Source organism: Epinephelus lanceolatus, chromosome 2 (assembly GCF_041903045.1).
Source record: "Epinephelus lanceolatus isolate andai-2023 chromosome 2, ASM4190304v1, whole genome shotgun sequence".
Taxonomy (NCBI): domain Eukaryota; kingdom Metazoa; phylum Chordata; class Actinopteri; order Perciformes; family Serranidae; genus Epinephelus; species Epinephelus lanceolatus.
In genome coordinates, this window is record NC_135735.1 from 26,460,863 (window position 1) to 26,485,993 (window position 25,131).

A 25,131-nucleotide genomic window follows, 5' to 3' on the forward strand; every position below is an offset into this window, starting at 1 on the left:
CACTCATGAAAATATCCAGACAAACAAATTGTTTTTACATTGTTTAATGTTTAATTATCTCACATATATTGGAAATGAACAAATTAGTAAACAAGAGACAAATCACAATTTTAGAATTTACTGTAAATGGTTGTTTCCAAATTATGCAGTAATTTTAGAGACATTTTTAATGTACATGCAGTTAATGTGAAGTAAAACATGCTCCCATGGCATATTTGGACCCTCTTGAAAATGTAGGTGCCCTTTTATTTTTCTACTTTACAGTGAAAATGGTGAACATTTTTGCCATCTTGGCTGTATTGTGGACTTCTGCCTATTTGGAGTAAAAATGAATAAATAAATACATTTGAATTTTTCCTCAAACCCTGGTGGAAAATCACGGCAAATGTGTTCTGCTCTGGCTTGCCAGTGCTGTCCTACTATACACTATAACTAATGGTGCTGTTCTAGTGCATGAGGTGTGAAACCAGAGTGCACATGGGCATAGAAAATGAAAATTGAAGCAACAGAGGCAGAGTTATCCAGGCTCTTGATATTCAGGCTGCAGAATCACAGGATCCAAACAAATAACCTCTTTTTGTTGGACCCTTCCCGCCCAGTAAAGGCCGACACCTGTCAAACCCCATGGCCCCAGTTAGTGACTTTTTATCACAAAAATGTGTAGTCTCCAAGACCAGGATGAGATAACCCTGATGACATCACTATGACTTGACTTCATCACAGTTATTTTCTCTGATTTGATAAAGCTTCTTTGGAGCCTCAGAAGACATTATACAGCTGTTTTCACAGCCTGAGTGGTGTAACCCTTTACAATTCCTTTATCTGCTCCATAGGTTCACTATAGAACATATGTAAAACAAACATCAGGATGGATGAAGATTAAACTGTTAACCAACACTTAGAAATAAATGTAAAGCACCAAAACTCAACATTAAATATAGAGTATTTTTTCCTGAATGTCAACTTTCCAGTGAGCTAACTGGTGACAACTTGTCAGTCTGGTTTGCTGGTAGTTGCTGAGAGATTTGGAGACTGTGATTGGCTGAAAATGTGTGTAGGAAGATAACCCTGTCATGAAAACTGATATGAAATGAAAGCATCACTGGGAAAATTGCTAATACCAATAAATTAAAAAGACGCTTTAAAATAAATACAATATCTATAATGAAATATAAATTAACTCCAATAAAATAGTTTTGGAAATATGGAAGATGATATAACATTTCATAATGATGAGTTGTATTTTTTTTTTTTTTAATATTTATTCAAATCATTATGTATTCCAAAATGTGTAATTTGTTTATTTAATATTAACCTTAAACTGGCTGTTAGTTTGAGGGTCATCTTCAGGATTTACACCAAAAATAGGGTAAAGTGTTTTTATTGTCTTGAGAGGTCGCCATCTTGCGCCGCAGTGCATGTACGGCAGCCCGAGCGGACAATTCAGCCAGCCAGAGAACGCGTTTCGCGTGTAAACCAACGAAGAAGACAGCGGAAGGAAGGAAGACGGGGAGGAAACAGAGTGTTAGTAGTTCGTCGATAGAGAGTAGTGAAAAGTTTTTTTTAGTTATAAAGTTTGCGAATGGATCACATTTACCACGCAACAGAAGAGAATGAACCCGAACTGTCATCTGCGAGGAAAAGAAGACGCCAAGAGGGGCAAAGAAAACGGGACAAGCGGCGGCAGAGAATAAACATCGGTGATGTTTTTCAGCGATGGAGGGAGTTCATGAAGGACAAAGGGCTTCAATCCGACGCTGAAGCGGCATGTTTTCTGCTGGACAGGTAAACTACTAAAATAAATGCTACTATTTGTCAGCACGTAGTATAATAGCGTTACGTGTCAGACTCGACAAGTAGGGAGTGAGGAGGAGAGTTCGTAACGTTATATCATCTTCAGGTAGAGCAATTACTGTAAAACACTTGCGAAAATTTTAGTCTTATGTCAAAGGCATAACAGGCATAACATCCTCCTCTCCTCCTCTTCCCTCTCCGTGGCTGAGGCACGTCGCCTGGCCCTTCCTGCAAACTCTTCCTCTCCCTCGTCTTCCTCCTCTCCCTCTTCTCCTCTTCCTACTCTCCCTGTCTCCTGTGGAAAATCACTGCAAACGCATATTATAATATGTAACGTTAAGGGTTATCCTACCAACCTAACGATTATTTGCTGCACTGTGCCATGACTTTATTTAGCATTCACGTTACTGCGCTAATGTTTGCTCGTGTTACCAAAATAAGTAGGAATAAAATACTCCTAACCTTTCACTGTTAACCTATAACATATTGTAATATGGTTTAGATCTTCACCTCATTGCACGTTGCTTCGGATATGTTACCGGCAGAGACGCTGCTGTCTGTCGTGGACGACGCCATTTTTACAAAGTGTTTTGGTCCTCGGACGCCACCGTAACTTCGCCGACGGGAGGGGTGAGCACAGGCGAGCGAGTGAGCGCTGCAATCTAGAATCTAAACGCTACATGTCACTGTTTTCAACCCATTTTACACACTGACCCTTTAACATACATTTAACATTGTGTTGTCATCACGTGACCAAAGTTTGTGCGAATGTGTGTTAGGAAAATGGGAAAGCCTGTTATTTTGTATTCTCCAGTAGTGGAAATAGACGAGTTTTTATTTTTATTTATTCATTTATTTATTTACTTTAACTTATCACTATGAAGTAAATGTTGTAAATATTGGCTACAGAACGCAAGTCTGTCTGTCACCGGATACGAACTGATCTCCTGGGAAAATAAAAGCTCGCACAAGTGCTTCAACCATTGCACAACCCAAAGCAGGAAGAGGCTTTTGTTTTCCCGCGAGCCAACTTCTGACCCGCCCCATTCTGCCTCCGATTGGCTGGTTGTCGTTGCCTTCGTTGGTTTGATTGGTTCGGTTTGGGCAAGAGGAGTGAGATTGGTTGTGGGTTTTAGGTTGAGAACATCAAGATAGACCATTCAGAGGGAGAAAGGCAGAGTAGGGCGGGTCGTGTTTCTACCATCCCAGGAAAATAACATGCTCCCAGCTAGCTATCATTAGCTTCCCCCAAAGTTCTTAGCAGTTACTGTTATAGACATACAAAAATGGCGGACGATGGAACGACCGAAGTAACTGTGAAAACTGCACCCCGCAGAAGAAAAAGAGCCCCGATGACGGAGGAGGCAAAACAGGCGAAGAGGGAGGGTGATAAAAACAGAGGTAGAACCAGAGTGAACCTCGGACTGGCATTCAACCGGTGGAGAGAGCTCCGCAACTTGAGAGGATTCAAAAGCGATATTCATCTGGCTTTCTTCCTGTTGGATCAGTAAGTAATCAGGCGTGCCTACTTATTAACGGTAATGTGTTGTTGGCAGTTGCTAGGCTCCGTGGATAACGGAAAATGATCCGGTTGTCTTTGCGACAGCTGCGCCAACATGAAACACCTTTTGGAAAGGGGTCAAAGTTGGAAAACTGTCTGTTTCCACTTTCAAATACATTTTACAAAGCAGAGCTAGCTAGCTGTAACTGTCGCCAAGGCTGCTGTATCTCTGTACAGTATTTTGACACTTGAGTACTACGCATCCCAGAATGCAAACGTCTTTACAGTTTACGTCCAGCGGTCACGTTCACCAATAGCTTGAGCGGTCACTGTACCAAACTCAGAAATGGTGTCAGTCGTTCACCTATAATTCCCTTATTTCTTTTACTCTGTGGTTACTTTTCATTTCTGTAACGATGCCGGGGATGTGCTCAGTGCCGGGCTGTAAGGGCTACAAGAAGGCCAGGTCCCGGGGAGTCGTCTTCCACTCACTGCCCACCAGAGACCCGGAGCGATGCAGAAAGTGGTTAAAGGCCATACAGAGCCCCAAATTTGACGAAAACACACCAGTGAGTAAATACGGCAATATACGAGTCTGCAGCCAACATTTTAAACCGGAAGACTACGAGCCGGACATACAGGCGGAACTCATGAAAACAACGCCCCGAAAAATCCTCAGGTCCAACGTCATTCCGACTGTATTCTCTGGAAGACAGCAAGAGGACCTCTGCACATACCTGCCAGCTGATGACAGGAGCCCAACACAGGTAAATAGTTTGTTTTACCTGTAAGAGACATGGTTTTGTAGGTAACTGTTCAACTATGGCGAGAGCAGAGAGATGCTGTTGATAGATGTAGATGAAGTGAACAACTAAATGCAAACCGTGTGGAGAAAGTTGACCACAGTTTTAGAGGGTCACTTCACAACACATACTGCTGTTTTTAGAAACATAATGCTCCAAGACTTTCTTAATCATCTGAAAATATATTCCAACCACTGCATGATAAAAGAAATATATCTTAATCACTAACATGAGAAAATAACAAATTCTTGCTCATTTTGCATGACACAAGAAAAAAATAACGTGAATTTGTTAGAATGTAAAATCAATACAGTTTCACAATATATCTGATGATAAAACATTTCAATATCGTTTCAGTTTCCACAAATTTAGCATGGATATCTGTCCTTCGAGGCAGGCAGTGCGATTGCACTGGGGTCTGTAAGGTGGGGGGCTCATAAGAAGAGTGGGCTGTCCAGCACTGTGTTGGGCAGAGAATGGGCCCTTATGACTGATTGCTACCTTAAAAATATGCCTATGTTCAAAGAGGAACTCTCATTAAATTCAAAAACGTTCCAGTTGCTGTATATGCCTTTTGAAAAAGGCAAACCCATTAACAAAATGATATGCTTATTCTACATAAAGTGTAAATAAACTATAAGAGGATTAAACTAAATTAATATTTTCTTATCCTCTTTGGTATTTTTGTGTCATACAGAGTGCACTAGAGCCCATCACTAGCGTGCACTAGGGCCCATCGTAATAGCGCGCACTGGGGCCTTGATGATTTTTACAGCCTTTACACGATTCTTCAATATCTTTAGACTAACTAGGATAGTTAAATGATCTTCTGGGTTTTTTCACTTTGACCAGGGATTAATTTTTGTGGAAATACATGAGAAGAACAAACTTGAAATTGGGTGAAAGCTGTCAGGTGGAAAATGACTGAATAACCAGTGTGCTCATGTCAAAACTTTTCTTTTTTTTCTGAAATAAGGTTAAGGTTCCCAGTACAGCTGCTCAAGACTCTACATCAGTGGTTTCAGGTTGCAGTGTGAACAGTATGTTGCGATGGGCCTCTGTGTCAGCTTCAGTAAGTATGATGTAGGAAAGGTACGCTTCTAGCATTCAGCATTTTGTTCTCATGTGTTAGCGTGTGGTTAACTTATGTTAGGAGAGGTGTGTGTATTACACAGCTACCCTTTTTTCTGAATGACGCACATGTTTGATTTTTTTGGTATTTATTCAAGGGTCCAATAACATCTTCACAAACTTCTTCCTTGGGTGTTCAAAGTACTGTTGTGGATACTGCATCACCTTCTCCCTCCCTGCCAATTCTTGTAAGTATAACATATGACATTGGTAGCCCTATGCAAGATTATTAGTTACTGATTGTAAAAGCAAAAGCAGAAGTAAAAGTAAAAGCCAACCCCAGATTTACTCTCGTATTTCCCTCACTATATTTGCGTTTTTTGGGGCTGTGTCTCTTGGATGCCCACTGTTTACAGTCTGGCAGCTGGTTGCTACCTCTTTACAAAGCCCCAACCTCACATGAGTGCTGTGGAGGTACACACCCATAAATGTCCTGAGCACAGACAATATGAAAATGCATGAAGAGGGCAAAGCCATCCAGAAAAATACACCACCACACACTTCTAGTGGCTTACATTGTATTTTAGGAAAACCCTGCGTAGTATATATGTAGATGGGTATTACATCTTATCAAAAGTAATGTATGCACATATTGTTAACCCTCTTTAGAAATGTTGCACACACAGTTACTTGTAACTAATTTTGAATTTGAATCTGTCTTTTATCCCAGATTGCCTCAGGAGCACCAAGCACCTCATCCCAGCCCCCTTCCCCAGCTGAACTCAGTGAAAGCTCGTGCAGTGTGGCATCTGCAGGTCGTCTGAATGAGAGCTTCCACAAAGAGGCCGAGTTAAGCTCGACAGCGCCATCACAATCAGGCAGAAGCACAGAAAAAGACTTGAGTCAATCAAAGACTATTGTAAACGACTGCTGTTTGATGGAGCTGTTTAAGAAATGTCAGATGTGTGGACAGCCCATAACCAAAAAGAAGGTGTCTCACTGCGGGGCACAGAAGAAGGTGAAGTGGAGCTGCCTCGGCGGACACAGGGGCATATGGATGTCATCACCTCACCTTAGGGAGGCATTTCCCGAAATCCATCTCCTAACAACTCTTTCTGTTCTTTTTTCTGGAGCCACTTTTACACACTTTAAAAAATGGGCCAAACACCTACACCTGAATTTTATGGGACATAAAACCTTTTTTGAAATCCAAAAGGCATACCTCAACCCAGAAATGAAGGAGATGAACAGGACTGAGCAGGAAGGGATCTTTGTGAAGGACATACACCAACAGCCTGAAGGCACTCTTCCTCACATCTCAGGTGATAATCGCTGTGATTGTCTTGGTTTCAGTATCAAGAACTAAAAAGTGTCAGACTTCAACTCTGTCTGATTCTTGTTTTAGGAGATAGATACATAAAACTCTGCAGATTCACGACTAAAAGTTTGTGTAAGCACAAAGACAGAAATATGCATATACTGTTAAACTTAGTGAATCTGTGATTTTGCCATTCCTGTGTGGTTTCTCCTCATTTTTCATGTCACCCTTTTCTTCTTTTCCTCCACAAGCAAATGACCACAGAACACAATACCTTATGGTCCCCTTTGCAATTTTTAATTTTTTTTCCTAATGGCTATTTGATGGGAGGCCTGTTGAGTTTTGTTTTCCCATGGAGTAGCATACAGAGTGGTTACCTCCCCTCAGCGTGTATGCATACTGATGGTTAGCTGATATCTTTGCTGTGTGATGTGTGGCCCTTTAGATTACTGTATAGTTGCACATATTTATTCTTTCACTCTAGTTATTACCTAAAATTATTGAGTAATTTGGTTAGTAACAGTATGAAAAAGACCATGACATTAATGAGCCAAAAATCTCAGTACTTGTCACTGAATGTTTTCTTGTTTTTACTTTGAAGATCCTCTGAAGAAAATAAAGGCCAAGTCGAGGAGAAGAGAGAAGGGAGCTCTGTCATCAAGGTCAAGGTGAGGCAGCATGTACAGGTTATATTACAAAGAGGAACTAAATATACTCAATGAAATCGATTAACCTCTAATGGAAAGTTCTTATCAGCATGTCAAACTGTTGTATAAAGTCTGTGGATCAGAGGGAAACTATGGAAAACCAATAAAAATATGACTCGAGTGACATCCAGCAGGTAATCTGATGTTGGTTGGGGGACTAGAATTTTGAAAGGGAAAGTGCACCTTAAATTGGCTGTGTGGATCTTCAAGAAAGTGGGCAGTGCAGCACTAATAACTAGCAATTCATTTGTAAAGAAAAATATAGATTAGCTAAGCTTGAAATGTAAACCAGTGGGATATCAGTTATAGAGAGACAGACTACAAAAAATGAATAATGACATGACTCAGTTTGAAAAAGTCTGCCATCCCCACCCTGCATGGATTGTCTGCTGATGACTTGAGTGCTTTATGTGCAGGTCCAAGTCACTCAGAGAGTAACTTTATTGTACTTCCCCCCATGATAAAATTGATCTTCTACATCTTTGTGTTTGTTAGAAATATTAAATGCAGACATTGTTAAGTTAATATCTGTAATGCTTGTTATTGCATGGCTGTGTCTTGTTTTGTTTTTTTCAAATGCCCAATCATGTATTCTCATCTGTTAGCACAAAATAAAGTGGAAAAAATATCAATAAAGGCATATTAAGTTTCTTATCTACACAACAAAACAGTGTGCCATGATTTTCTGGAAACTCCATGACTCTTATTTGTTGTTGTATCATTGAATAATATTGTGATACTGGGATGTGAATATTTTTTACAACTATTGACCACAAATAACTCATTTACCGTAAGAAAGACTTATGGTAGACAACTTATTCACAAACTTATTTAAATTGTTTAAACTTATTTAAATTGGTAAGGTTTTATCTAAGAAAACCTTACCAATTGATTAGTCGATTGATTGAATATGAGCAGCACACTTCAGGGTACATCAGGAAATTTAAGATATTTAAAAAGTCCAAAGCTTTTTTTTTAAATTGAATTCTGACCAGAACTCTGAAGAATTTCCACTGCATGGTACTGCTTAACTCGGTTTGATTTTGGCACCAGGTTCTTTCCTCAATTATGTTTTCCACTGCGGATAGCCATGACATCATTTTCAACATGACCGTAACAAAGCATGTTATGCCACTGGATCCTCTCGTCAGCAACCAAACAAGGGAAACCTGCATGTTTTTGCGGGCGGCCATTTTGAAAAAAAAATCTTGGTTGGGTGATGAAAAAATTTGGTTGTTATTGATGAAAGCTTGGTTATTTAAAAATAGCAGGTTTGTGCAGGATGTCCTGTGTTGTTCCAGTAACGACTCTCTCAGACCAATCAGTAGCCTGCAGTGTTTTAACTCCACCCTCTTTTATTGGCTCAGCTCGCTTAAAAGCAAACCAAGGTAGTACCAAAAAAGTAGCAGATCCTGTCTGCAACTTTTGCAAATAGAAAACCAGAAAAAGATCCTTCTTGTCAAGGTGAATCAAGCCATACCATGCAATGAATATGTGGCATATATAATTTTTAGAGACTCAATGTTAATTGAGAGCCACCTTTCCCCATTGTGTGGTCATGAGGTGTATATGAGCTTGTAATTGGCTAAAGTATGGTAATTTAGCTTTATACTCTAGATGAAGAACAACTACATTTTCAAATAACCACAGATCTTTGCTATTTTTAAATTTGAAGACACAAACACTAGTTTTGTTGCTCGGTGTTTGAGGGTTGATTTAATCAAATAGAGATAGCTGTCCAAAAAAAAACCAAGATCTTCTAGTAGACAAAGTCTTCCAGGTAAACATGAGGATGACCTGTATCTCAGGTGTTAAGCCAGGGGTAAATTTGCATGCTTAACATGTTTACATGACATTTTTCTAATGGCAAGATTTCTTTTTGCAGTTATGAGATGAGATCATCGACACTGATGAATTCTACCGGAACATCAACGCAAGTGCCAACTGCACTGTCAAGACTTGTACATCTATCGGCCTCTGAAAGGTAAGCAGTCACAACCTTGCCTTGTTTTTTACACATCACTTATAGGAACAGAACACCCTCCTATGGTATGGTATGGTATGGTATTGATTTGCACGCACTGACTTACTCTGGCTTCTGCATCAGATCACACAATATATTTTACAGGTTTTAATGTTGAGTTAATCTCACGGGTGTAACGGGGGCGGCAGTAGCTCAGTCCATAGGGACTTGGGTTGGGAACCGGAGGGTCGCCTGTTCAAGTCCCCGTCCGGACCAAAAATATGGAGCGTGGACTGGTAGCTGGAGAGGTGCCAGTTCACCTCCTGGGCACTGCCGAGGTGCCCCTGAGCAAGGCACCGAACCCCCCAACTGCTCAGAGCGCCTGTCATGGGCAGCCCACTCTGACATCTCTCCACTTAGTGCATGTATAGGTCCAGTTTGTGCATGTGTGTGTTCGGACCTGTGTGTAATTGACAACAGAGTGAAAAATTGAATTTCCCCTCGGGGATTAATAAAGTATATATGCCTGTTTTGTTGTTCCCCTCGGGGATTAATAAAGTATATAAAAAAATAAATAAAAAAAAATAACACCGGGTTCACACTGGATATATAATTGTGACACAGCTGCCCATCAGCAGTCACCTGGCCGTTCACACCAGAGGCGCATTTCTCTGCACTGGTCAGCTAGCCATTCTGCTCTCTGCTTTGTTCTAATCACATGTAGAGCTCTGTCTCTGCTCGTCTCTCTTGCTCTCTGTTTAGACACAACTGACAAACATGTAAGCATGGGATGTATATTGATCATGTAACATAGTCAGATCATTAATGTCATATTTAATACACACTTTATATTGTTGACAATACATTTTAAGTATGTTTTCTTTCTTTTTTTTTTTAAAGATTTTTTTTGGGCTTTTGCCTTTAATGTACAGGACAGAGTGAAATGGGGTGAGGGAGAGAGCGGGGGGGGGGTGATATGCCGCAAATGGTTGCAAGCTGGAGTCGAACCTGCGACCGCTGCAGCGAGGCATCGCCTCTGTACATGGGGCGCCAGCACTATCCACTACACTACCGACACCCCTTAAGTATGTTTTCTTGCCAGTTTCACTGGCGGGAAAACCTAGACCGGACGCTGAAACTCTCGCTGCAGACAGTGAGACAGCCTGGGTGCTCGTTGCCACGTCCAATGTGAACCTGGTATAAGACATCTAATGTCCACAGTCTGGAACAACTTTTGAATTGTTAATGACTTTCAACATGTGTCTGCAGAGGTAAACGGCACCAGCAAGAGGATGTTGAACATCAGAATGAAATCAGACATTTGGCGTCAGAGGTAGACGGGCTCCAGGACAGGTTAGTATTGATCTTTTTGATCATTTACAGTTCAGTAGGTTTATGTCTGTCAGTCCTATATCAACTTTCCTAACATACATTTTCACCCTCTTATCTTACTCGGTGTCCTCTCTGTAATTTGTCATTTTCAGTTTTGAGGAGATGGAGGTCACCATCGACGACGATGAATGCAATAGTGTGAAGAACAGACTGTAATTTTATTCTTTATTATACAGGAAATATGTTGTATCTTAATTTTTTTCTTTTGTGGCTCATTTGATTCTAGTATTTATTTTAATTTTTTTCAAACAGATCTGACTTTGACAGTGATATGGAAAACGTTGTCGACAGAACTGAGCTGAGTGCTCCAGGAGCTGACAACAGCTGTGATGAAGACATCTACGTACCAATAATTCCTCAGAGGTACCTGTTTTGTTAGATGACATCTGTATATCACTTATTTTTCTGAAATCTTTTTGTGGAAGTTAAAACTGGATTAACAGCAATACACTCAACACAGAGACAGATTAATTTTAGGGTTACTTTCCAAAGCAGCCTGTCCAGTAAGACCACGCCTTTGACAAGTTGAGGCAGGGGTAGGGATGGGTATTGTTAAGATTTTAACGGTACTACTCCTCTTATCGATCCGGTATTTTAAAGGTACTCTTATCGATACTTTTTGAGAAAGGAAAAAAAACAAATTAAGATCATAAATTGCTTTATTTTCTCAATTCTCATTATGCTACAAAATAGTTTTTGAACAAAACATTTTACTTTTTACAACTTGAAATGTAAAATACATAAAATAATAGTGTTGTCACGGTACCAAAATTGGGACCCACGGTACGATACCAGTGAAAGTATCATGGTTCTGAGTAGTACAATACCACAGCAAAAATGAGGCAGATGTGCCTTTTGTCATTTATAAAAAGATAAATCACTTTTCTATAATACATCAATGATATTTCAATGGAATAAATTACTGACTGACTTATTCATACTTCAAAAACAGCATCAATAAGTGATTAACATGGGGGGGGTGTCAAAATAAAATAAATAAATAAAATAAATATCAACCAGCCACCCTCCTCCCCTGACAAGTAAAGAACAGTCCCTAAAGTGCGCTGAGGTTTGTGGACCGTTACCTGCCACAAAGAGTAACGTGAACAGCTCGTTTCCACTCTAACACGTCACATACCTGTGTGCCGCCACGGCTTGGCTGTTCAGGTACTTCTGGACAGTCATGACACCAACAAAGAGGAAAATATTGGATCTGGAGCCAGGCTTCTCCGTCGCCGGTAAGCCGTTATCTTGCGCCGGAGACCCTATTTAGTAAATAGGGTCGCAAAATAGCTAATGGTTATTAACGCCATGTGTTGGCTGCTAGCATAATGTTACAAACCTGGACTGGACGTAAATGAACTAGCTGTGCTAGGGCACTCAAACACTGTACATCTTTCTGTCTGAATATGATGCACTTTCGCACGGTGTTTTGACAAATTACTAGTGTTGCTGCTCTTACACGCAAAACATTTGTCACAGTTGTGACAACGCGCTGTGTCTGCATCAACTCTTGTAATGTAAAGCCACACTTTTGACCGTTTGGCTCTCTCCGCCATCGTTATCTATCTAAAGGTAGGCTACAAGCTTGAGTTGGTGTATGCACTGTCTTGTGTGTGTGTGCGTGTGCGTGTGCGTGTCACTGGAACAAAAGCCCCGCCCCCCTGCTCTCCTCTCACACACAGCAGGCAGCAAGGGTGAGCGACACAGATCTCTGTCTTCAGGGAGAATAGCGAAAATTATGATACAATGACGGATAATTGACGGAGTTGGTGAGATAAATGTGCAAGATAAGGTTTATCTTGTAACAAAAAAAAAAAACAAAAAAAAAACGCGACAGCTCCAGTACCGATAGCAGAACCGTTAAGGTCAGAGCTTATCAATACTGCGGTCTTGAAGAATGTAGCCCCAGGGCTCGTTCAGTAACGGAGTTCGGTACCCATCCTTAGGCAGGGGTAATGGCAATTGAGCCCTCTTGAAATGCAACACTGTGCTAAACACTGTGCTAAAGGTAACCTGAAAAGATGCAGTGATATTAGAGTTATTGAAATAAGATGAATCATAAATAGCCCATGTAAAGGGATAGTTTGTGCTGTTTGAAGTGTGTTGAATAAGGTACTGATAGCCAGTGTGTCACCTGCAGTAGGTGCTGGTTGGCATGCCCCCAGTTTGGAGAAGCAGACAGGAGCACTGCTCACTCACACATACACACACACTTACATTGTTTGGAAGAACTACAATGTTAAAATGCTGAAAGACTTTGTATATTACATAAACCAGATATGTCAGTCTGTTGTCTTCTGTTACAGTTACAAAACATCTGAACTTAAACTGGAGTGTGAAGAAGAGGAGCTGGAGCCATGGCAGAAACACACTTTACATGTTCGCTTGAAAGAAGAGCATGATGTTGGAGAGTTGAGTATGTCACACCAAATTATTACTAAAGAACATGGTGGTGTTGAGGTTTTTAAACATCAGAGTACTGTACTGCTCTAAAACTGCTCAGTTGAAACATGTCATTGGGCCTCATTCACTAATATCTGCGCAGAAATGTTCTTACACTCCGCAAAAAATAAGTACTTGTGCAAAATCACCGATTCAATTCATGACACGTGCGTACCGGCCAATTTTGTTCTCACCACCGTGCGTATGTTAGTAAATCAGAACCATTCTAAATTGACAGGCGCGTGTCCGCGATCTGCAATCAGCATACTACCACGCCCCCATTTCTCCATATAAGGAAACCGCTTGCCTAGAGTTGATTCATGAATGAAGGAAGCGGTTACGCGATGAGAGAAGTAGTAAATTTCACAGTTTGTTAGAAGTGATGGCGCCGGGTCTTACAGGAATGCCATGGGTCATTGTAAGATTGTGGAGGACACAGCATGCCAGGATGATCTTGCACACCTTCTCAGGGGTATAAAGTAGTTTACCACCGGCCGTATCTGATCCAAACACATCCAACGGCCCTTAAGCACGCCAAAAGTGCGCCCTACTGCGCGTGTGTGGGCATGTACAGTACAGGCCAAAAGTTTGGACACACCTTCTCATTCAATGCGTTTTCTTTATTTTCATGACTATTTACATTGTAGATTCTCACTGAAGGCATCAAAACTATGAATGAACACATGTGGAGTTATGTACTTAACAAAAAAAGGTGAAATAACTGAAAACATGTTTTATATTCTAGTTTCTTCAAAATAGCCACCCTTTGCTCTGATTACTGCTTTGCACACTCTTGGCATTCTCTCGATGAGCTTCAAGAGGTAGTCACCTGAAATGGTTTTCCAACAGTCTTGAAGGAGTTCCCAGAGGTGTTTAGCACTTGTTGGCCCCTTTGCCTTCACTCTGCGGTCCAGCTCACCCCAAACCATCTCGATTGGGTTCAGGTCCGGGGACTGTGGAGGCCAGGTCATCTGCCGCAGCACTCCATCACTCTCCTTCTTGGTCAAATAGCCCTTACACAGCCTGGAGGTGTGTTTGGGGTCATTGTCCTGTTGAAAAATAAATGATTGTCCAACTAAACGCAAACCGGATGGGATGGCATGTCGCTGCAGGATGCTGTGGTAGCCATGCTGGTTCAGTGTGCCTTCAATTTTGAATAAATCCCCAACAGTGTCACCAGCAAAACACCCCCACACCATCACACCTCCTCCTCCATGCTTCACAGTGGGAACCAGTCATGTGGAATCCATCCGTTCACCTTTTCTGTGTCTCACAAAGACACGGCAGTTGGAACCAAAGATCTCAAATTTGGACTCATCAGACCAAAGCACAGATTTCCACTGGTCTAATGTCCATTCCTTGTGTTTCTTGGCCCAAACAAATCTCTTCTACTTGTTGCCTCTCCTTAGCAGTGGTTTCCTAGCAGCTATTTGACCATGAAGGCCTGATTCGCGCAGTCTCCTCTTAACAGTTGTTCTAGAGATGGGTCTGCTGCTAGAACTCTGTGTGGCATTCATCTGGTCTCTGATCTGAGCTGCTGTTAACTTGCCATTTCTGAGGCTGGTGACTCGGATGAACTTATCCTCAGAAGCAGAGGTGACTCTTGGTCTTCCTTTCCTGGGTCGGTCCTCACGTGTGCCAGTTTGGTTGTAGCGCTTGATGGTTTTTGCGACTCCACTTGGGGACACATTTAAAGTTTTTGCAATTTTCCGGACTGACTGACCTTCATTTCTTAAAGTAATGATGGCCACTGGTTTTTCTTTAGTTAGCTGATTGGTTCTTGCCATAATATGAATTTTAACAGTTGTCCAATAGGGCTGTCGGCTGTGTATTAACCTGACTTCTGCACAACACAACTGATGGTCCCAACCCCATTGATAAAGCAAGAAATTCCACTAATTAACCCTGATAAGGCACACCTGTGAAGTGGAAACCATTTCAGGTGACTACCTCTTGAAGCTCATCGAGAGAATGCCAAGAGTGTGCAAAGCAGTAATCAGAGCAAAGGGTGGCTATTTTGAAGAAACTAGAATATAAAACATGTTTTCAGTTATTTCAGCTTTTTTTGTTAAGTACATAACTCCACATGTGTTCATTCATAGTTTTGATGCCTTCAGTGAGAATCTACAATGTAAATAGTCATGAAAATAAAGAAAACGCATTGAATGAGAAGGTGTGTCCAAACTTTTGGCCTGTACTGTATGTTATTATAGCGCACCTCTTGAGGGGTTTCAGGGTTTGCATATGGTGTCATCAGCCATGTTTTAAGGCCATATGCCCGGTCACCCAAACAATATAACATTTTAACATTAACGGAATAAGAGACTTACTGAAAATACTAACTTAAAACAATTGAAATAAAAGACTAGAACAAAAGATGCTCACCAACAAGCCATCCACTTCTCACAGCCCCTGCCTCCAAACGCATTCCCACTGTACTGTTTTGCAAAATAAATGAGTCGTGGGTGCCTCCTGGCCAGCAGGCCACAGCCTTAAGGATATGGCAGTCGGCATTACAGATCATCTGCACGCTGATGGAGTGATAGTTTTTCTGTTCATGTTATTGTTAATATTTTAATTGTCACAATGATGAGGGTGAACGTGTGTCAATTTCATGGTAATTTAATCCATTTGGCCAATATATTAGTAAATTAATTATTTTAAAAAATGTTAATTAAATCTCTTTTTCATGAATGTGGTTTTATAGACTCTGCATGTACTTAAAAGGTATGTTTGCATTTTCTAAGTCAATTCGGCCTTCCTCATTTGTGCGTACGCATGGTCTGAGGCAGTTCCAAATTTGTTCGCAGAGTAAGAACAAATTCGGGTAAGAAAATATTGATGAATCCCGGATTTGTGCGTCAAACGATCGTACGCACAGATTTGTGCGTACGCACTGTTTGTGAATGAGGCCCATTGTGTCTGCATATCAAAATAACCTGCAACTGTTGGTTGAATAGTGATGTATGTATGTGTATGTAACATTGATATTTGAGTGATATTTAGAATGATGAAATGTTTTTGAGGGGTTGAGCTAGACGACTTGATTGTCGGGGTGCTCTTACACACATTTTCACCCAAAATGGTCTTTTGTAAAAGTCCTGTTGTAATGTGTGATTTGGTTTTGTTGTATGTTCTTACAGATGATAACCAAACAGATTGTAAACCAGATCCTTCATCTCTTCAGAGCTGGGCAGCTGGTCAGCACACTCTGACACCTGAGACCTGTGGTGTTGTCCACACTTCTGAGGGACATCAAATCAGCAACAACCCTGTGTCCTTAACCAGTGTCCAGAGTCCTGAAGTATATGCAACATCATCTAACAAACTGCAGTCAGACCAGTCCAACTCACAGACCCTCTCTGTACCTTTTCCTCCACTGTGCCTTACTGCGATTAAACTTGAACCAACTGAAACATGAAACAATAAATAATGAACTTTAATATACCAACAGTAATAATTGGTAATTCACACGTTATAATTACACACAATTTGTTGTCGAACCTAAATGTGTCATATCTAATATTCCAATCCAGTATGTTATTCAAAACTAATGGCACGTTATGTATAACATGCAGATTATTTGCACTCTGTTGGCTCCTCCGACATGACGACAGTCTGGGGAACCCTGCACACAACACCTGTTACCTCATTCACCGAGTACACATAAAAAAACTCCATTTAGTTAAATCTTTTATTGTAATATAATGTACAGTGAAATAAATTCTTTAATCCTGTTTCGAGTGCTTCACTCGAGTGTTTCGAGTCAGTGAATAAATGCTGCTCACATGTGGCCTACGTGTAAATTGATCAATTAATACTCAAGACATATTCATGTATGATGATTACAACACTTGAAATTAGGTCACTATGCATGATGAATACTTACAAAGCTATAGCTGGTAATCCTGTTCAGAAACACTTCTTGTTATATTGGGTGAAATGTCTCCATCCTGAGAGTAGTCCATACATATTGTGTTCAGAAAAAGGAACGAAAAAATCAGACCTCTGTGGCAGCTGCAGGCCTGTAAGAACACTGACCAATCCCTGCCTCTCAGTGCGAATGGAAAAAACCAATCAGATGCCTTTATGTCTCGTCTTGCCAACGCCCCCCTCCCTCCTCCCTGCGTGCACTCATCACGTGCCACAGTTGCCGGAAATATTCAGCACACTCAGCAGAGATACCGAGTTAGCAGGAGTTTGCTGAACAATGGCAGAGCAAATGCAGCCAAAATTACCACTTCCAGCGTTACTTGTAACGGCTCGCCCCGCTAAACAGGCTAAGAAAAGAAAGTCGTGGGCGGAAAAGGCTGCAACGAAAAAGGCTTTGGATAAAGCGAGAGGACAAACCAGAGTCACCATTGGTGCAGCTTTTGAACGGTGGAGACAACTGAAGAAGCTGAAGGGCCTGAAAAGTGATGTAGAGGTTGCTGTCTTTCTGTTGGACAGGTAATTATTTGTTTGCTTCGGGTGGATTTGTTATTTTACTCGGCTCTCCTCTGCCCTGCTGACTGACCTTATGCAGGATGCGCGTTCAAGTTTGTGGGGCAGTGGCTTTGGACGGAGCAGTAACGAGAGGGGGAGGAGGGGTGGAGCGTAGAGGAGGTGCCACTTTCAAATCTTGCTAGCTAGTCCTTCGGCACGCAACGGGCATTGCTGAACACGTAACAGTTTTACCAGAGATGTATCTATAAGGACTTGGTTGTACTTTTGATGTCATGGCGGATAATAAAGGAGCACCATCTAAAAGAAAAAGAAACAGAACAGAAGAACAGGAGAAGGCTAAACGGGACAGTGATAGGGCTCGAGCCAAAACGCGTGTAAACATCGGTCAGGCATTCACCAAGTGGAGAGAGCTGAGAGAATTGATAGGTTTTAAAACTGATCCCGAGTTGGCCCTTTTCCTAATCGACAGGTATGTAATTTTTGTTTTTATTTAGAGAATATACCGCAACTACGTTTTTTCACTTCAATATATGACAACATGGAAGTTATAAGCAAGCTAAATGTAGCCGATGTGAACCGCTTTTGTCTAGTACAACAAACGCCACAAAATTATCTGTGACTGTGACCAAGGATATAGATTAATGATCAAAAGCCAGCTGCCGGGAAAGGTTTTATAAGACATGTTTTGGCTATTTATATCTTTTTTGTATGCTAGTGATATATGTTGAAACGTTAAAAACATACGTATTAATTTCTTATAATGACAATAGAAAGGTATAATTTGAAGTTTTTCCACAAAAATGTCTAAAAACGACAAAACCAATATTATATATTTTGCTTAGTTGTGTACTTTGATTATCAGAAATCTTTCCAACAATATTTCAAACCAAGGTAAATATAAAATATTAATAAAAGTTACGGACCGTGTCATTAGGTCGCATGTCTGGCGACGTAACTCCAGTTACCATAGCTATTAAATGAAGGACAATAAGAAGAAGCAGACCGGATGAGACGTCAGAGAATGAACGTTACTGTTGCTAGGCTAAGCTAACTCGTTATGGATCATGATTATGCATTGACTGTTGCTGTCCCGGTAAACAAGCCAGTAAAACGTAAACGTACGGGTCAAGCAAGCGATCCCAGAAGAATTTGGGATAAGAAGAGAGCGAAATCAAGGATAAATATTGGTGTGGCCTTTCCAAGATGGAGAGAGCTTCGTGAAAATCTAGGACTACAATTCGACGCCGACCTCGCGTGTTTTCTACTAGACAGGTAAGCAAACATCTGGCTGATGTTATCGAAATATTAATCATTTCCACCAGTGTATTGCAAGCACTGCTGCCCGCCGAGGCACCAGCGCTCCGGCCAGCGGCCTCCGCTGTGGAGCAGTGTGGAGCGGAGGCTGGCTAACCCAAAAAAATCTAACGATAGGTTTCTATAATGCTGAGCTGATGCAGATCCGTATGTTATATGACTACAACTCCCATGATCCCACGCTACTTCGTGACGTCATCCAACTCCGTTTTCTGTTATTGTTTTGGTTTGAGACCCCTAGCGGCAGAAAATTACATATTGCACGACGCAGGACTGGTCTGTGTTTTATACGAAATGCATGCACAACACAGTACAACAGCCAAGGCAGCGGAGGTGGTGACATCATCAAGTTAGCTGCTGTTCCATAAACAGAAATGACTGTCCTCCCGTTCTTGGGAAGTCCGGACTATCGCTTGAACTTGCCAAGTCCACAAGTCGGAACTGCTGAACTTCAGTATTGAGAAACGCCTCATCATCCAGTATCTCATGCCACCGGTGCCGAAATTTCGCCGAAAACATCTGCTTTACGGCAGGAAACGCGTAATGTATTGCGAAACTGGTCGGTCAGCCAATCAGGGACTGGAGCTGGTCCTTAGGCGCATGAAGAGTTGGGCATGAGATAGTGGAGTCACGAGCACAATGGCAGATGGACAAAGTATGGAGACAAGTGAAAAACGGCCTAGCAAAAGAAAACGAGTTCCTCTGTCCGAGGAGGCAAAGAAGAACAAAAAGGAGAGTGATAAAAGAAGAGGAAAAACAAGAGTAAACCTCAGTTGGGCGTTCAAGAGATGGAGGGAGCTCCGTGACCAAAGAGGCTTCAAAACCGATGTGCAGCTAGCTCTCTTTCTAATGAATCAGTAAGTAACACGCTAAATGCTAGCTAGACGAGAGAGGACTGTACTGTACTGGCTGCTAGTTAACTCCTAGCTGGCCAGCATCGCAAATCGCAGCAACCAGGGACCGGTGTGATGCCGAGCTCTGCATGCCTGCCGAGAATTGCATACACCTCGGGGGAGCGCGCCACGTCATCAATGTTTTATTTTGAATCGGTAAAGTAGCGTTTCCTCGATTGGTCTGAATAGTTTGCTTGACCAATGTCCGTTACATTACAGCCACTGCCAAACGAGTTATTAGGATGATCATTGAACGCATCTCCACCACACAACAGTCTCTGGTTTGCTTAGAAGCGCTATTAGGTTCGTTCGAGATGAGCCAGACCTGCGCAGATTCGATCACCGGCGATCGGCGCACAATGCATGCCGGTTAGTTTTGTGTCCGACTTCATCCCGACTTGTTCTGATAAAACCGCGAGAGCGAGGCGGCCGCAGTTTTTACAGCCAGGCGCTGCAGCTGTTCTCCACCGACTGCACCACCCGGCTCTCACCTGATCTAACAGCTGATTGGTTTAGAGGTTGACTCAACAAGATGACGTTTTAGATACACTTATAATTTTTGTTGAATTTTAGAGATTTAAATTGTATTTGTCTGATTTGAAGGTTTATTCTGTGAACAGAAAACATGTTGTGTGACTGATGGTGAAGTTTTGTCACCAGAGACTAAATACATTCATCATAAACTATACAGAGTCTACTGTATATTAACATTGGACTGTTTTGGGGCGTCTGTAGCATAGTGGATAGTGCCGGTGTCCCATGTACAGAGGCAATGCCTTGCTGTGGCGGCTGCAGGTTCGACTCCAGCTTGCAACCCTTTGCTGCATGTCAACCCCCCCTCTCTCTCACCCCATTTCAATCTGTCCTGTCCATTTAAGGCAAAAAGCCCCAAAAAATAATCTTAAAAAAAAAACAAAAACACTGGACTGTTTTAATTATTGAAGTATTTAGCAACACAGAGACTTGTAGTCAGTGGGATGTGAGGATTCTTAAAATAACACCTGTACAGATGTGAAGCCCTGACTGTATCTGACTGAAAGCTGTTGTCTTGTATTTTTTTTCCTCTAAAAATATGAACCTTATAGTCAAGCACAATTTATACAGCCTCTGTAGTTGAGGGGACAGGTCAAACTGATATGATGCTGATTTACAGGAGAGTTTGTGTCAAATGGAAGATAAACCATGAACATAAACTACCGATCACCTGTAAAGCATTTAAAAAAATTAATCTATCATAATTAAAACAACTGGAGACTGAAAACAAACTGATATATGGGTCTGATCACTTTTGTAATGAATTGACATCATTTCAGACAAGATGTAAGTGTGTCTGTGACTTCCTGTACGGACTGAAGGCTGCTGGAAACTGGAAACACACACACACACACACACACACACACTCACACTCACACATAAAGCAAAACAAAAAACGAACGAACAGCATCTTTAAACCGGCTCTTAAATGTGAATGAAAGTCCCTTTACTACAGTCTACAGCAGCCCTACTATGACATCTACTCATAGTCTTGGTTTAATAAATCTGCTTTCTCCACTGTCACATTCAGACAGAATCTACCAGGTAAACTTGAAGTTGAACTGTATCTCAGACATTTGTTAAGCCAGGGGTAAGTTTGCATGTTTAACATTTCCAGGTGAGGTTTTGTGACTAATGGCAGGGTTTCTTTTACAGTTATGCCAAGTATAGCATGATGATGGCTTCTGCTGGAACATGTAGACAAAAGCCAGCGGCACCATCAAGACCTGGACGTGTAGCAGCTGCAAGGTGAGCAGTCACAACCTTTCCCTTTTTTTTCACACACAAACAAAACACCTTTGTGTGGCATCGTTCTGCATGACTCTGGCTTCTACATTGGATCACATTATATTTTACAGGTTTTCATGTTGTGTTAACCTCATAGGTGTAAGATAGTTAATATTCACAACTTCTGAATTGTCAGGAAATTAATTTCAGCATGTGTCTGCAGAGGTAAACAGCACCAGCAAGATGATGATAAACATGAATTTACATTTCAGTAGCTTTATATGTTTGTCAGTACTATACAGACTTCCCTGAGATACATTTTCACCCTCTTACCTTAATTAATGTCCTCTTTGTAATTTGTCATTTTCAGTTTTGTGGAGATGGAGGTCACCATTGAGGAAGAGGTGGAGGAGGAAAGCAACAGTGTGAAGAACAGACTGTAATTTTATTATTAATTATACAGGATATACTCCGTATCTGAATTTCTGCTTCTGCGGCTCATTTGATTCTGATATGTGTGTTTCTTTTAAATGTAACAGATCTGACTTGGAGAGTGATATGGAAAGCACCACAGAATCAACTGAGCTGAGTGCTCCAGGAGCTGATAACAGCTGTGACGGAGACGTCTACGTACCAGTAATGCCTCAGAGGTACCTGTTTGTCTTTGATCAAGCCTCATTTTTAAGAGTCAAGTGAATTGTATGTACTCTGAATATATTGAATAGAACAAACTTTTCCCCCTTTAGATGACACCTTATATTAGAGTTATAAAGACTTATACGTGGCCCACAGTTCTGACATGCAGAATCTACTTATGTTTCCTGTATTTCATCCCATCTGTCACTTAGTTTTGCTCAAATCTCATAGTGGAAGTATTAGTAGAGTGGAAAATTGGAGCAGCAGTACACTGAAAACCTTACAGATACACATGGATCTATTTTAGGTTGCACTGTCCAGAGCAACTTGTTTAGTAAAGCTAAGCCTACGGGTTCAGGCAGGGGTGATACCAGTTCAGCCCTCTTGAAATGTACCACTGTGCTAAAAATAACCCACAAGCCTACATAGAAAAATTTGAAAATGATTCTGAACAAGAATATTTTTTACTTTTTTGATTCTAAAACCACCTTTTAAACTGATTTCGGTAGTCCAGTGGGACTCTTAATTAGGGATGGGAATTGATAGGATTTTATTGATATCAGTGCTATTATCGATTCCCTTATTGATTCCTTCTGTGAATTTTCTGTGTAGAAAAAGTAGACTTTACAGGTTTTCGGTGTCAACAACACAATTTTTATTGAGTTTCTATTCTAAACAAGAGATAAGTACTTTTGTGTAAGAAAACAAATATGAAATTGGTCCACTGCTATCATCTAAAATGGAACAAATGAAAGAATATTTGTACAGCATTTTTCATCTACGTCAAATAACGTTACCTTATCTGTCATTGCATTGTGCTATCGTTAACATCGGACAGGACATATGTGCTGTCACTGGCACTGCTCATCTGAGACTTTGTAGCAGCTGCACTTAATGCCATTTGACGACAAATGCTTCAGCATGTTGGTGGTAGGGCTGCACGATATTGGGAAAAATTGCCCCTAGCCATATATATTACCATTTGTTTTGTTTGTTTTTAAATGGATGCATTATTTTCCACCAGATGACTTCAGTAGCTTATAACCGAGCCAGGCCTGAACCTGCAGCACGGCACTGTACACACAGTCTATGGAGCGGAGCCTGCGTTGCGTTCAGACGTTGTCACATAAATAAAAAATTCCAGCACTTGAATAGGCCGTTTATTCTTTATTCCACTAAATTAGACATCTTTGTTGGCCAGTCATTAAAACGGAAGCAAGTTTTACGCACATCACTCGGCAATTTATACGTGCATGCTTAATTTAATTAGGGCAAGCCACACGTCACAAGCCCCGTGATGTAAATATTGCACACGTGTGCATCGTGATGGTGATGCTTAAAAGATAGATTGTTCAGGCCTAGTTGGTGGTGTTTCCGCCCTTGCATGTAATCACTGTGCTGCATAAATTGCACGTCGCTCTGTTAGTCTTTTGGTGAAGTGAAGGCTCGCTTTCGACTGCTTCTGTCTCTCCGCCATTACATCTTCTTTGTTGTTGAATGTGCTGCTGACTGACGAGCGTGACATGCGTCATCGATGTAAAGATTTGGTGTAATGAAAATCAATAAGGGAATCGTTAAGCATAAAGGCTAATGATGACGATTAATTGAACCAGTTGGAAGCGGTTCTTAACAGGAACCGGTTCTCGATTCCCATCCCTAGCTATAACTTTGTTCCAGAATGTTTCACCACTCAAACACTACACGAAACATGACATAAAACACTAAATAAAGTACAAATTGATGATAAAATAATTCAAACTCCAACTTGCTGGGTCTTGCCTGAGTTATTCATTTGGTACTCCAACTTAAATAGCCTACCTGTCCCATTGCACTTATCCATGTTGGAGGTTTTTTTTCCAAGTTACAAGAACAATGGATTGCAGGGTCATTCTGTTGTTTTCTGTTACAGTCACAAAACATCTGAACTTAAACTGGAGTGTGAAGAAGAGGAGCTGGAGCCATGGCAGAAACACACTTTACATGTTCGCTTGAAAGAAGAGCATGATGTTGGAGAGTTGAGTATGTCACACCAAATTACTGAAGAGGTTTTCAAACATCTCAGTACTGTAAAGTCTGCTAGTTCTTATTGTAAAAATTCTGTGTTGTTACAGTAATTATCTTCATCCGTTTCTTAAACTATACCCTGTTGGGTCCTAAAAGTAAAATTGCATGTAATGTATAATTTGGTCTTTTTGTATGTTCTTTCAGGTGATGACAAAACAGATTGTAAACCAAATTCTTCGTCTCTTCAGAGCTGGGCAGCTGGTCAGCACACTGTGACACCTGAGGCCTGTGGCGCTAGCCACACTTCTGAGGGACATCAAATCAGCAACAACCCCATGTCCTTATCCAGTGTCCAGAGTCCTGAAGTATATGCAGCATCATCTGACAAACTGCAGTCAGACCAGTCCAACTCACAGACCTTCTCTGTACCTTTTCCTCCACCGTGCCTTACTGCGATTAAACTTGAACCAACTGAAACATGAAACATAAAATAATAACCTGAAACAAAAGGGGAAGTTCACAAGTTACAGTTACACACAATTTGTTGTCGAACATAAATGTGTCATATCTGATGCACAAATTGATAAATTGCAGATTATTTGCACATCTAAGTGTTGTCTCCTCTGACATGATGACAGTCTGGGGAACCCTGTTCACAACACCTGTTACCTCAATTACCAAGTCCACATAAAACGAATCCATTTATTGAAAACTTTGGTACCAGCCTTTTGGTTAAATGCTACCTCATATGTACAGGTTTGTAATACAGTGTATAGCGAAATAAATTCTTTAATTAAAACTCATTTCCAAGTGATTTATTGCTTAATTCAAATGAATGGTGTTGGGAATTGAAAGGTCAGTTAGCTCCTATATTAGGAAGTGGTTGGGCGGTCCTAGGTGCCAAAGTAGTGTTGCATTGTATGGAAAAGGGATACTTCAGCTGCCAGTATCTAGTTTAACAGAGGAATTTAAATGTACCAAGGTCAGGACAGAGCTCTTGTTATCTGGGAGTAAGGACGTGGTAGGTAGGAGTGTGGTTCCAAATCATGCAGAGATTGTAGATTGTAGGTAATGTTCAGTTTG

At 41.1% G+C, this 25,131-nt stretch overlaps 2 protein-coding genes across 8 annotated transcripts; both read left to right on the plus strand.

Moving 5' to 3' along the window:
- Positions 1–1,483: 1,483 nt before the first annotated feature.
- Positions 1,484–24,851, plus strand: LOC117254656 (uncharacterized). Of its 6 annotated transcripts, none has more exons than XM_078175870.1 (6): positions 1,484–1,785; positions 21,337–21,429; positions 21,779–21,847; positions 21,948–22,058; positions 23,954–24,063; positions 24,253–24,851. In XM_078175870.1, the coding sequence occupies exons 1-6, from the start codon at positions 1,583–1,585 to the stop codon at positions 24,528–24,530; spliced, it is 864 nt and encodes a 287-aa protein (XP_078031996.1). In that variant the 5' UTR covers positions 1,484–1,582; the 3' UTR covers positions 24,531–24,851. The 6 variants fall into 6 exon arrangements, with proteins under 6 accessions (XP_078031996.1, XP_078031991.1, XP_078032000.1 ...); XM_078175865.1 differs by lacking the exon at positions 1,484–1,785 and adding an exon at positions 16,876–17,443; XM_078175874.1 differs by lacking the exon at positions 1,484–1,785 and adding an exon at positions 16,876–17,443 and having other exon boundaries at positions 24,297–24,851.
- Positions 3,165–16,731, plus strand: LOC117254599 (uncharacterized). 2 transcript variants are annotated; one of them, XM_078175858.1, is made up of 12 exons: positions 3,165–3,301; positions 3,731–4,062; positions 5,075–5,170; positions 5,328–5,417; positions 5,900–6,491; positions 7,089–7,155; positions 9,080–9,178; positions 10,427–10,510; positions 10,642–10,701; positions 10,802–10,912; positions 12,859–12,968; positions 16,138–16,731. In XM_078175858.1, coding segments are annotated over exons 1-12 (1,920 nt in total). In that variant the 5' UTR covers positions 3,165–3,300; the 3' UTR covers positions 16,416–16,731. The 2 variants fall into 2 exon arrangements, with proteins under 2 accessions (XP_078031984.1, XP_033478849.2); XM_033622958.2 differs by lacking the exon at positions 3,165–3,301 and having other exon boundaries at positions 3,308–4,062.
- Positions 24,852–25,131: the final 280 nt, after the last annotated feature.